The sequence below is a fragment of the Colletotrichum jinshuiense genome, chromosome 9 (genome assembly GCF_051148585.1).
Source record: "Colletotrichum jinshuiense chromosome 9, complete sequence".
NCBI lineage: Eukaryota > Fungi > Ascomycota > Sordariomycetes > Glomerellales > Glomerellaceae > Colletotrichum > Colletotrichum jinshuiense.
In genome coordinates this window covers 4,131,425-4,145,117 of record NC_139316.1, presented here as the reverse complement: position 1 = coordinate 4,145,117, position 13,693 = coordinate 4,131,425, and the positions used below count along the sequence as shown (strand labels likewise).

The 13,693-nt window shown below is 46.4% G+C and overlaps 2 protein-coding genes across 2 annotated transcripts; one reads left to right on the top strand and one right to left on the bottom strand.

Annotated features, from left to right (window-relative positions):
• Positions 1-2,781: 2,781 nt before the first annotated feature.
• EsH8_IX_001073 (uncharacterized protein) lies at positions 2,782-3,518 on the top strand (the record flags this gene model as incomplete). Its single annotated transcript, XM_083267409.1, has 3 exons — positions 2,782-3,026; positions 3,092-3,162; positions 3,451-3,518. The coding sequence occupies 3 exons, from the start codon at positions 2,782-2,784 to the stop codon at positions 3,516-3,518; spliced, it is 384 nt and encodes a 127-aa protein (XP_083130974.1).
• A 9,624-nt stretch (positions 3,519-13,142) lies between these two features.
• On the bottom strand, positions 13,143-13,693 carry EsH8_IX_001072 (uncharacterized protein; the record flags this gene model as incomplete). The annotated part of the gene is made up of 4 exons (XM_083267408.1): positions 13,143-13,184; positions 13,261-13,408; positions 13,479-13,516; positions 13,595-13,693. 4 exons carry the CDS (start codon positions 13,691-13,693, stop codon positions 13,143-13,145), a joined length of 327 nt encoding a protein of 108 aa, XP_083130973.1.

The window sequence follows — 13,693 nt, the reverse complement described above, 5'->3', positions numbered from 1 at the left end:
AGTTATATTTTTACAGGTAGAAAGCTCTATAGCATGCTATTCTCGTACGGCACCTACCGCTGGCCCACATATTCAGCGCTTCCACCAGCAACTCCCAACCCTATTTATAAGAACCGAGGTAGGCTTTACATTCCAGGGATGGTAGCCGGAATCTCTCTATTTATACTCTGAACTTTCTAATAAGAGGAATATCAGACACTGGCAAGCCCCAATCTTTAGAATGTGAAAACTCAGCCACAAATGGTGGGATGCAGGGTTGGCAGGGTATCCCATCTTAGGGTACAGTCTCTAAAGGTAAGATTCAAGCTTACAGAATGCTGTTTTTAGGATTCCACTCCGAAGAAACCCCGCTGGCGGGATTTTAGGGACCTGAAGCCATCTCCAATCTAGTAGAGAATTCCCACGGCCAACACGGCGAAATGGACGTAATTCTACAGAACGAACACTCAATGTGTTGCTGTCTGGCAATCATTACATCCATCCCGTAATTTCATCCTTCAAGAATTCTAAGTGGATATTAACGAGAAAGCAATCGTCGACTTCTCTAGATAGTCAGGACTTTGAACAAAATTTCTCGCTAACGAATTTTATATAATTGTCGAACTTTTCTGGAGATGTTAGTGGTGAATGCTTTTCTGCACTATAGGTCGCACACGCCTGTTGGTATCATCCTTCACATGATTAATACTAAATAAGACTATCAGGTGACTCAATCGTTGGATGTAGGTAGTCCGAAAACGACTCACGCCCCTTCAGCTCTTCTTTAGTAAAAAATTGCAAGGAGCCCCAGCTGAGGAGGAAAACTGGTTTTGTTGTAGGTGAAATCATTTTTTCCATGACCTTGCGAAGTCTGTCTTGATTAGCAGAGCAAAAGTATTCTTATTCTGAGAAATCTAGCCCAGTCTTTTTTTTGTCATCGATCAGCCCTTGTTGCTTCGAGGGGGTTTTTATTTTCGCTGTGGGGCTGTTCAAAAACGGACGAGTGATTACACGACTACAGTTTCCACTCGTCAACTACCCGAAGAAAGTAAAAGTTGAAAGGGAATATAAGCTAAGTGAAACAAAGATTCTTATGCTGATCTTATTTGCCTCCGTTGGAATTGTGTGCGAAATTTGCGAGGTCAACCAAGCGGCGACATGCAAGGCAATGGAAGGACCATATTTTACCGTGTCCCGCGCCTGGCGGCGGACGGCGCCCTGATTGGATGGACGCGCATAAGTGCGCGGCCGTCGCCTTTTCCATATGAGACACACTCTTCATTCGCAACACTTATCAATCACTCAACCAGTGAGACCAGGCTCAATCCGGCCACAAACTGTGTTAGCACTGCTTATCTGGCCACCAACCACGCCCAGTTTTCTGGGCGACGTAGAATCCTACTGAGACTATTCCCGAAACCGGATCATGGCGGCCGACATTACCTACCGGGCTTGGCGGGAACGTCTTCTGCAAGCGACCGAGTTGGAGCCTTTGACAGAAAAGGAAACGCTTCAAAGGCATCTTTGGGATTTTTAGGTGTTCTAAGAATGCCCCCAGGCAGATGATTCAAGGCGAAAGTCTTTTCCCTCTTCATACTACTTCACCTCAATTTGCGAAATTTTGCACAGGTTCAATCTCCAGGTATCACGGCAAGTCGTCCTATACCGAACGCCGGCTTATTGACTCGATTATCTTGGCCTCGCTACTGGAATCTCATGCGATATTCAACTTGATAAGGCCATCCGGTTGCCCCTGTCGGTGTCGCTTGGCTTGAGCCTACTCCAGCTCCGTTGATCACCGCCATGCGTTCGACCCATCTGGTCCCTCTCCTCCTTGCTACCTGCACGACGACGATCATCGCGCAACAGCCCTCTCTCCCCAACATTCCAGGGCTTTCTCTCGACGACAACCCGCCATGCGCTGTAAGAAGAGCCGCCATATCATTGACCTACAACTTTGATCGTTGACATGCAGCGAAGATTCCATGCCTCCTGGCTGGCCTCAATCAAGCGAACTGTCCTACGAACGACCAGTCATGTCTATGTCAGGACAGCAAGTTTATCGATTATGTAGATGATTGCATCCTTGTGAGCTGCCCGCTCAAGTACGCGCTGGGTAATGATTTGTTAGACGCTCGATACCAGAGACCTTTGGCTGACAATTCATTTCTAGTTACCAAAAATATCACCTGGACAGTGTGTGACTTTTCCCTGCATAACGAGGGAAAAGAAATAAAAGTTGCACGCATCGTTCTATTCGCCTTACTACCAACCCTTGCGATCATCCTTCGTCTTTCAACCAAGTTCGCTCAATTATCTACTTGGGGTCCCGATGACTACACTATACTTACAGCCTACGTAAGTAAAAAATGGCTTGAAAGCGAAGTTATCCAACATGCTGAATTAGCAGCAAAGTTTATTCTTTTACCTTATGTATCTTTACATATATATTGTAAGGTTATCATCCGATGCTTGATTTCGATTTGGCCGTGAACTGACAGCATTATCAAGTGGGAGAGAACGGAGCTGGGAAAGACCTCTGGACTCTCACTGAACAGCAAATCACCACTTTCTTCAAGGTAGGCTGTAAATCCCATGTTATGGCGACTAATCGTTGCCCTTTCTTCTCCGGTTATAGTTAACTCTTCTGCTAAACAGTCCTTTTACGCCTTGCAAACATTGTACCACGCCTGCATTGATATCACCAAGACATCCATCCTCTTTACGTACCTTCGAATATTCCATCTCCCCGATGAAAAGATCCTCCTGGTGTTGTGGGTTACTCTAGGGGTCAACACCCTGATGGGGCTAGTCTTCATCTTTGTCGGTCTGTTCCAATGCAGTCCTGTCAATCTAGCCTGGACCTTTTGGACAGGCGAAACGACTGGAACGTGTATCAACATCGTCCATATAGCCTTGGCGCACGCAAGTATCAATATTGCCTTGGATATATGGATGCTTATCCTGCCTATTACCCAAATATGGGGCATGAACCTAGGGCGACGCAAGAAGATTGCTGTTATGTTCATGTTCAGCCTCGGCTTTTTGTAAGTGGTTGCCTACCTAATACCTTTTACCTAATAAGCGCCCATGGCTGATTTTATTGTCTCAGTCTCACTATCGTGAGTTGCATTCGTGTCCCCGCTGTTGCGCACTTCAGGGATGATCGACTGAACCCTACTGGTACGTCTACAAGTGCCTAGACTAAAGCAAGTCGTTTAAAAACTGACCGCGTCGATAGTGAGCATGATACCAGCCGTTATGTGGTCAAATATTGAGCTGTATGTGGGTATCTTTACGGCATGTATACCGAACATCCGGCAGTTCTTCGTCAGATTCATTCTCCAGCGATCAGAAAAGAAGATCCGCCTTAGATCGGTTATAACAGGCGGGAAAAGCTCAAATGCCTCTCGAAAGGCAACGTTACCTTCACAGCAACTAAGCGAGCTGGATACAATTGACGAAACTCAGTTTGGGTCGCCCTCACCGCCGGCCAAATCTTTGCAAGTATAGAGCAAAAGGAAAAGGATATTATCTAAGAGTTTTATATCAATCGCAGTTAAGGTGCAGCCCTAAAACTCGGCCACTGTGATTGGTATGCTCACTGGGTGCTGTTGGATTAAATCCCCCCAGGGCTCTGTATTGTTCCGGCCCAAGAATTACCCTGCGGTTTTGGTGCAAGAGTAATGCAATCAGATAGGGGGAGTGACATGTAGCGGCACGGGCGGTTGCAGGAAATAGACCGCCTGCACTGGACCTACGGAACGGAATAACTACAGCGCAAGCCACGTGATGATAAGTCATTGCTGATAAGACGACGCTGGCAAGATCTAAAGCAGCGGAAACACTGGGTTAGCAATTTCCCGTTTTCCTAACAGTAATCGATTTTGACTGGCCAAAAGGATTGAGGACTGGCCATGTTCGTTCAATGAGTTGTGCACACCGAAACTGGAAGGTTTCTGTCGGATCTTGGATTACCGTCGGTGGCGGAGTTAACTATCAGCTAAGACTGGCTGCAAGCGGGTGTGGCTTAAAGTGTCACGCAGGTCGGGGTGGGTCGTCCGCCGGCATCGTAAAGCGACTCTGGGTTTCTTGACGGTGACATGTTTGGGCTGCGACGCGAGTAAGGAAGTTGACACAACTGGAAAAAATCGAGATATATATCTTACACTCAAATATTTTATCAAACAGTCTCGTTTTAACAACGAATGGTGAGACTCTTTTCCGATGGCTCAGGTAAACAATCATGTTGTTTTCTCAAGTTCTCAAGCTACATCTTTAAAGTAACATTACTGCCGTCGTCCAATTGACATCCCCGAATGTCTTCTATAACTAGACTCATTCATTCATATGAATCTTGTCTAAATGAATGACACATGGGAAACTCTGCATACGTTCCTGCAGAACGCGCCGTTGCCTTGGGCGGCCAGTTGGAGAAGGACTGGTCATTAGCTGCTCAGCCGATTCCTATCATGGGGCACACGCACGTTCCTTGTATAGCGCCCAATCCCTGATGTTCTGACAAGATATCCCACAGCCAAATTCCGCCCATGGGTTACTCCGTGTGTACTTCGTTGACAGCGCTCCTGATTCCTTGGCAGAAAACGGTCGAGGTCAATATTCCCACCAGAAGACCGCGTCATTCAGGCCCCCTGAAGCTAATTAAACGCCTCCCCATCGGGTCCCCTGCCCTTCAAGATTGCAGACCAGTTGCAAACCAATCAATGTCGAGGGTTGCATTGTCGCTACTGCCGCCAAGAAATAGAACCATTCTGCAGGGGTTTAGCCAAGAGGCGATGGGTACGAATAGACCGCAAGGCCTCGGTCGCGGTGCGCGGATGCGTCTCTCCGTAGTGGAGACAGGCGTTGGACAAAAGGTCCGGATTTCAAATTGGCAGTTCCGGCGCGCCAACATCCTCGCCGCCAAATGTACACAGACAACGGCTAACGCGGCTGATCCCGAGAGCCCGGTAATAATCAGGGTGTTAGCGGCCCCGCACTATGATGGTTTTGGGAGGTGGGTGTGATCAAACAGTGCAGGGGAATGCCGCACCCTTACGAACTTCGTAAGGCAGCGAATGGGGTTTTCAAATGCGTTTGGTTCAGATGATGCAAAGCACTTCTAGGACTGAGCAGCACGCTGACCTAGATGAAGTAATCCGGCATCATTTAGGTGCGGGAAATGGTTAACTGATCAGAAGCGCAATTCTTCGACTTTCTTGTTTTTACGCATCACTCTACTTCATGATTGAACCTTTTCGGCGTCCCACGTTGTACCTGGATGCATTGTTTTTGATCTTTTCCCCAGTTGGGTGGTGTTGATAACTCCTGCTGCCTGCGTCGCTGGTGAAAATACCACGCGATGACTTGGAGTCGTTTCCAGGTCAATTCAGGCTACACATCCTCAACCACACATATAAAACAAATCATACATGGCCATTCTTTGTGTCAAACCAGCGAGCCCAGACAAGAATTCCGTTTATGGCTGCAATGTGGCATCGCGTATTATCAGCAAGGAAATAGCTTATAGAATATAGAATCCCCCCCCCCCCCCCCCCAAAAAAAAAAAAAAAAAACCAAGCGGAAGTCCAGAATCATGCCATATTCACTTCATAGTTAGGCGCAATATCAGTACCATCACCATTCAAAGTAAAAGTAGCCTTCAGAAAACTACATATGTTGAATATCGCAAGTATGCCTTTCATCCATTAAATTCGAAGCTGCGCTAGGCGACATGAACACAAACCAAAGTTGGTTCGTTTTCCGCATTTCCCGCCAGCAGTTACCATCTTAACCGCTTAGGATTAAGACAAAATTGGTGTGCACAACAATATCGTAGCGGGTTAGGAGAAAATAAAATCGAAGGAGTAAATGCAATCGTCGAAATAAGAAGTAAAGGTTGCTTTCATTAGGATCACTGAACCATCGGACACAATCGTGCTGTTGCGCAGAGTAAATGCTTCCTCCCTACGAGCAACGTAGTGAAATCTGGCTGCGTTAAAACAAGAATCATCTTTCAGCAAATCAGTTCTGTTGTGTTTAATAAATATAAGATTACAAGATACCAAAATCTTAACACTGAGAATAATCGCAACGATACTACGCAATATATCCAAGGACACCCACCGCTCGACTCCACGCGAGTTTGGTGGCTTTGAATCAAAACCTGGAAGCTCCTTGACACTAAATATTCTCCACCGACATCTTACTCTTTATCAACTCCCATTCCCCTTTGACCTTGTGTCCGGATAACCAGTAGTTCCCGTGGCTATCTTTCCCCACAATGATGATTCCATCGGTAAAATTGTACGGCCCCTGAACATTTTGCGCGTAGGACGGAAACAATGGTGTGTCTCGTGGCTGGATAGCAGCAGCTGATAAATCGAACTCAAACATCTTTGCCTTTTGCCAGTTAGAGAACATCATCAACTGCATAGAGCTATCGCCAAAAAAGGGCGGAGCTTTGTTTTTAGTGTCTTGCCGCACTAGAGCACTGTAGGCTTCGACCTGCTCACGAGAGCCTTGCTCCTTAATCGAACGACGAATCTGTGAGGCCAGGTAGCCGAGTGGTTTCTTGAAGATATCTTTTGCAGGCATCAGCGTAACTAGGAAGCCGACACAATTGCAGAGGAAAGGTCTGTTGTGTGGCACAAGATCTCCCAGAACAGGACGCCATTGGTACGCCTGCTGTACAGCAACCTTCAAGAGACATTTGTCAGCATAAAAACTCAAACCCGTAGCGTAAATCACTCACCAATGTCTCAGAGTCTTCTGAAAGGTTTGATAAAGCTAAGCGTGTAAACCAAGCGACAAGAACATCACCCTCACTCAAAAACGGTGTTTCTTCTGTCCCCACAGCTTGACTGCAAAGCTCTGCCAAAGCCTTTTTTCTCAGCTTTGCAAGAAATTCAGCCGGTACGCAGACCATGCGATGTTCTTTTTTACAGATTGCGAGGCGATATGCGTTCTGGAACACCCACGAGACGAGGCCAAGAAGAGCCACACGTCGGTCAGCAAGGACATGAGGAACCGTAGGATTCTTGCCAAGATCATCCAATACATAGTTATCAGGTGCAAGGGGTTCCAAAATGTCATCGCCTTTTCCTCTCAGAGACAGCATCCAGGCTTCTAGAAGAGACCTCTTGGCAAATGCGTCGAAAGCCAAATGAATCCAATGCAGTACAATGACTGTGGAGTTTTTGAAAGACACAACACGAAGACCAAGTTGTGGTCGGTCAGTATACAGATAGTCGTCAAGCTTTGTCGGGATGTTGGGACCGTGGATAAGGTCATGCAAGTCGTTAGGGTTTCCCACAACTGCAGGTCTGCCATCAGACGGCGGTCGGGGGATTTTTGATCCAGTTGGGTGATCTTCAATGATCCAGTTGCTATGATCTACATGATCGTAACCAATTGCTGGACGCGCTTCAGAGAATCTTTCAGGAATGTGGTGTTCAAGCTCTCCCCGACCCTATAAACATTACTGTTAAGCATCGAATTCTTGGTGACACACCGTTAGGAGTGTATCTCACATTTATCCGTAGTCTGGCTCCCAATTTGTTCCAGCCAGGGCGGCTAACAACGCTCTCGAGAGAACTGCGGAGCTTCTTCGCATCCAGTGCTTCGGGGAATACAAACGCCGTGTACATAACGAACGTTTTAAAAATAATTGTGTCATCGAAGCAACCAACTGTAGTGATATGATCGGTCGGCACGCGCTCCGGTGCTTGCGGTGTACTAGCGAAAATGCCAAACATGGTCGTTGCTCTAACTTGCTCCGCAAACTTTGCTGTGAAATATGAGGTCGAATGCGCGATGAGTGCCGGGAACCAGGAAAAGTTATCAAACGGGACTGCAACCACCTTTTTGCAACACTGGGTCATAACGAAGGAGCCTGATTACGGGGCAAACTCCCGATGCGGCCTCTGAAAATGACAGATTGTTGGACGGTCTGAATACCCCTGGTGACCCAAGAGCAAGGTTATGAAAATACTCCACCACAGGTGTGACAGGGCTCCAAACAACCGAGTTGCGCGCTGTTACCGTTGCTCCCTTGTTTACCAACATCCTTGTGGGCAGTTTTAACTGGCTGGTCCATAAAGACTTTTCCCGAGAATGCTTTTCGGCTGCGCAGACAGACCAGCAGGTGCAGAATCCAATAAGCCTACCGGTAGGTCATACGACGTAGCATGCTGACTAGTGCTGCAAAAGAAGGGGGTCACAAGGATTTTTACCCTGCAATCTGTTTATTGTAGGTTCATAGTCTGGCCAAGACTGAAGCATGGAGTCCAGGAATCCTCGATAAATGTTCAACCATTGAGCGTCCCTGGTAGTAACGGGGCTTTACCTCCATTCAAGGTCTTAAAACTCCAATCCTGGCTCATTTTTCGTCTTCAATTTATCCGTTTGTTACTCTATATGTGTTTGAACCAGGTCCTATTAATATGGCGCATTGAGCCATATAGCAGATCACAATATGTTATTCCCGTAACGTCGATCTACATTGTTTTGTGCCTTGTTCTTCGCTTGTGATGCGGATAGGGAGTGCATCCGCAATCTTTTGTCATACTTAAAGTTTTTACTTTCCTCTGAAGCACGCCAGCTTTCGTTGCGGAATGAAGCCACATTCATCTCCAATCGATCTGTCGACAATTTTTGCGCCCGATCTTCATCTGCTGCAGCTATCGCAGGCGGCGGACATGAAACCACCCGTTATTAGAAGCGAAGAGGGCGAGCGCATGTCAGAAATTGCCCATAAAATCCCACAGCTTCCAGTCGGGGATTTTTCTAGAGCCATTCAAGTAGTAGCGTATACTTTGTCGGCTCTATCTACACTTGTTGTTGCCCTTCGAGTTTACGTAAGGCTCAAGCTGTCCGAGTCAAAAGTGGTGTGGGGCTGGGATGACACTTTCGCTGTTATTGGATGGGTACGTCGCCATAATCCTAGGTTTCTATATTTCCATCTAACAGGAAGATGAGATTCCCCTTTGGCCATCAGTTGCTTTTCTAATTATTGCAACGAATTGGGGACTCGGGGCACACGATGCTGAAGTACCCAAAGGAATGCTTATCTACTATCAAATCATGGTCAAGGAGCATATGTTTTACTTTGAAATCATCTATTTCGCCTCGTCAGTAATCACAAAGCTAGCTATGGCTATCATGATTGTGCGACTTAGCTCTGTCCGAGTCTATGCTTATATTATTTGGGGGAACATAGCTGTACTGGGCATCAATACGGCGATCTGCATGGTTATTATGTTCGTAAGCTGCTCCCCCATACAAGCTTTATGGAATGAAAAGTTGTATGTATTCTCCATCCCAGATGTATTGATTGGTTTGCTGACAATATTATAGAGGTTACTGTCGTATTCCCAACGGATGGATGTACGTCAGTTACGCCGGCTCTGTCATCCTGGCTATAGTAGACTGGACATGTGCAATCACACCATTCTTTATAATTCAGGGTCTGCAAATGCCAAAACGTCGTAAGATATCGCTGCAAATCATCCTCAGTCTAGGCATCTTTGGGAGTGCTGCCGGTCTAGTCCGCATGGGATACTACTATGCTTATGATACAACGAAACACCCAAACGAGGCCCTCTGTAAGTACTGTTCTTCATGTTACTCTTCATTACACAACCTCCATTCAAGTATTTACATTAGGATACAGATAACTGGGGCCATACTGTTCTTTGGTCCGTCCTCGAGGCTTGCTTTGGAGTCATTGCTTGCTCCCTACCACCGCTGCGTAAACTTTTCAGCACTTACTTTCGAGGTTCAAAAAACAGGGCTCGTAGTTCATCAAGAGGACTTACCACAGATGTAAGTCGTGTTTAAAAAATCCGGTTTTGTTCACTATTCAACGTTATGCTAATCAGACATTTGCATTTCAGCAAGATCACATTCAGCTTAGCTCACTAGGAGGACAATATAAAGGAGCAATACTAAATATTCGTGGAGCAGAGGGCTCTCAGTGGGATCGACTGGCTGATGAACAATCGACATCTAGCCAAGGAGCAATATTGAGATCAGATTAGTTACTATTGTAGGATGCTAAAAATCCGAACCCACTGTGTATATGCGTGGGCCTTGTCGTATCCCCTGAAAGTCACCTACTTTTCCTTGGTAGCACTATACCATCAGTCACTTCCAGTAGATATAGACGTGTTTAGTCGAAGATTCCTGGAAGTAAAGCCTTTGATGGTGATTTGGTTGATATTAAGGTACACCAATCATTGGAGTTTTAGGTTTGAGTAAACACCAGCGTAGTACAGCCAAACTCTTTTAGTGTCTTGTTGGTGGCGGTATACAGCACACTTTGACTTTTCTTGCACAAGATGCGTCACGGTATCCAGACGGTAGCTGTTTCACCTGGATGCAAGCCACAGGCTCATTTACTTCGGGGTTCAATTCACACTCAATACACATTTCGTGTCTGCCCAGTCAGTGCCAAATATCACTCTCGAAACAGTGATAATCGCTGAATTCATGTGCAGTAGTATAATTAGATCCTTCGGATTATCCCAAACTACAGCTAAGAGAATACAGAAACCACCGACGACAACGGCCGAATCAGCCTCATTAAACATGTCTATTCATTAGATATATTGTCGGCCCGCCCTTCATTGGCCTTGGCGCCGAATTCAGTTACACACTACTATCGCTCACCGAGAACCGCCCCCCGACTACGGAGAGATTGCACTGGGCACCGGGTTTTGTGGTGTCATTTACGCGTTAATAGAAACTCAAAATTTTCCACTCGCAAGTGAGTTTCCCACCTCTGTGGCGCCCAGAGCAGCGGTCATCAGCAGATTTAGGTCTTGTAAGCTGAGGAAGTTCCGATGATGTACTTTGATAAATGATATCATCTCTAACAAGATGAAAATTCGGAGCAGCTAGAGTTTTGAAAATTTACCAATCTATTGCTTTAACTAAAGACAGCTATTAATTCAGGCAGTTGCTTGGCAACAGAATACTATACCAGCAAGTACAAGCCCACAAACGCGAGCAGTACCTCCGTGAGCAACCTGGAAAGATCACGGATCCCATCCGCCAGTGAATCCACCACCAAGAAACGTAGTCTCTGCTTAGCCAGCTGACGCTTCATTCTCTCGCGATCTTGGCTGTTTCCTAGACACAGACAGGAAATTCAGCTCCATCAAATTCACCGTCACCTCACAAAGACAACAGTTGAATCAATCTACTGTTTAAAAAAAAAATGACAACTTATGGAATAACTGACTAGAGAAGGGACTATAAAGTGCGTAGGGTTGGAAAAGCTGTCTTGGAAATAAATGTCACAAAGCAGGATTCCCCAGCGGAAGCAATTCAGGGTTGAAAGTGGCCAAATTAACTAAACTAGGTGGGCTGCGCGAAGCTGGCTTATATACGCCGGCTTCGCGTGGGGCGGCCGGCCGCCCGGCCGGGCGGTCTGGCGGGGCAGAATAATGCACCGCGATCCCGCGCTGCGTTGCGACAATAAACGTACAGAGTTGGTTGACTTACCATTTTTTGATTGTTTTCACTGTTTATAGAGAAGGTTTAAAGCTCTTTAACTCGCTAAAATTCCCTTCAATGACACCGGCGGAGAGAAATAGGACGAATCTAACTGCACAATCACGGCAACGGACAAGGATTTTAGAACAACTAGTGTAAGGGTTCATAAAAGAAAAGTTTAAACAATTACTCTCAGTAAGATATTTTGTAACTGGTACTCAGTCTATTTGAAATGAAGGTCTTCTTAGTATACTTCAGACCTCATGCAAGTCGTGTGAAGCAGCTGCTTTTCAAACAGCTTGGGAGGGCATCGAACAGCTTCAGTCTATTTGAAATTCTTCCCAAAGTTCAAAATCTCGAGTAAATAATTTAAAAATATCTAGCATTAGCCCATCACCATGATCCACTATATCATCAACTGCTGATGGCCGGTGGTAGAAAGCCAGGACTGGAGAAAAGATGATAGCCCTGTTTGAGTCAAAGATAGCAGATTTTGGAGATGAACCCCGCTGAAAGGGCATTCACGCTGTTTGATCACGACTTCAGCAGCATGCGAAATTATAGCTTATCACAGATGCCCGTGTTGGCCGCAGCAAGTGTCACCCTGCTGCACGGGACGACAATCATGCCATTCCTCAGATTTGATCTACTCGCAATCGGGGTCATCATATCGTGGTTACTGTAGACATGCTCTGCTAGTGCGCTGGAGTTGGTGACTGTATTGTCCGTTTCGCACTTCAGCGTGTCTTCTACCCACTTGCTGATGATGAGGTGCGTTTCGATGTTGAGGCAGCGGAGAGGGCCAGTGCTTTAATGCCAAGTATCGAACCGTTTGCGCTAGTGAGTGCAAGGATCATTCGTTGTCGCCTCCGTTATGGTATTTGTGTGCTGTTTTCTCTGCTCTCGGATACCAGCGAACGTCAAGACAGTAACACCAGTGACATGGAATATATCTATAAATATCCCCACCGAAGATCCCAGTATTCAGCTCCAAGCCCGGCTTTACATACCCAGGTATACCTTGTTGGGGAGGATATTGATCCAACCAACCTCATTGAAGATATCTGGCCGAAGCTACTAGGTTTCGCCCTGAGGTCAATGAGTTCTTTTACAATGACTACGGAAACATTCCTCTGCTTCCGTACGTTAGCCATGGCATGAAGCTGCTGCTCAATTATTCTGCCCCGGCAGACCGCCCGCCCGGGCGTCCGGCCGGACCACACGAAGTCGGCGGTCGCCCCACGCGTGTAGATTATCAGAAGGGTGAGGGAAAAGGTGCGAACAAGTAGCGACATCTGCAATGACACATGTACGAGAACTGACTATCAAACGACGGACCTACTTCAATTTGGAAGGACCGTGCTCATTCACTCAGCTCGAAATACGGGTGTGGCTTCGCGTCAAACTTTTCCGGATTTTAGGTTACCAGCGTGTACTCTATATAATACTCCAGCCTGCTCTAATCTGGAAGCACTACTGAGTCTATGAGACTGTATGAAAATAGGAACTCATTGCCAAGCCCTTTTATTTTTTCTAGTTGCAGAATCGAAATATCTCCTCTATCCCCATTCCAATTCTCACAGAAGCTGAAGCTACCACAATTTTCAGGAGAAGCCGGCATATCTGGATTTTTGGTGGTCCCTATGGCATGTAGTTTTCAACTTTCAGTAGATTCTGCAGCGAACGCTCTTGAATCCACTGCCCCACTGTATTGGTAATGTTTATCAGCGTCCTTCTGCCGCATGACACCTCGGCTGGGATTGGAAAGTGAGGAAAGCTTACGTTGGACGCGCAGTTGTCGTAGACGCCATCAATAGAGGTGATCTTGCTAGTACCGGAGCAGTCCCTGTTTGCGTAGAAAGTGCACGTGCAGTCATCGGTATCGCAGCCAGCAATGTTGCCACTGTTGCTGTTGGTCCAGTCATAGTTGCTACAAATCACCCGGTGTGTCAGTATCACAGAGAAGTAAATCATACAAATGGGTAAAGGGCGAGACATACATGCAGGTAAAAGCATCGACGTTGAACTCGACCGCGTACTAATTTCAGACATTAGCCGGTTAGCTTTTCTTGATACTTTGAGATTACCACGTTAGCACTAGTGCTATGCAACTTACGTTAGAGCAGCCACCATCGTAGTAGTACTGGATCTTTGCGCTCTTGGCGGCAACAGAACCAACGGTCGCGAGGACAGTGAGGAAGGTGGGAAGCTGCAT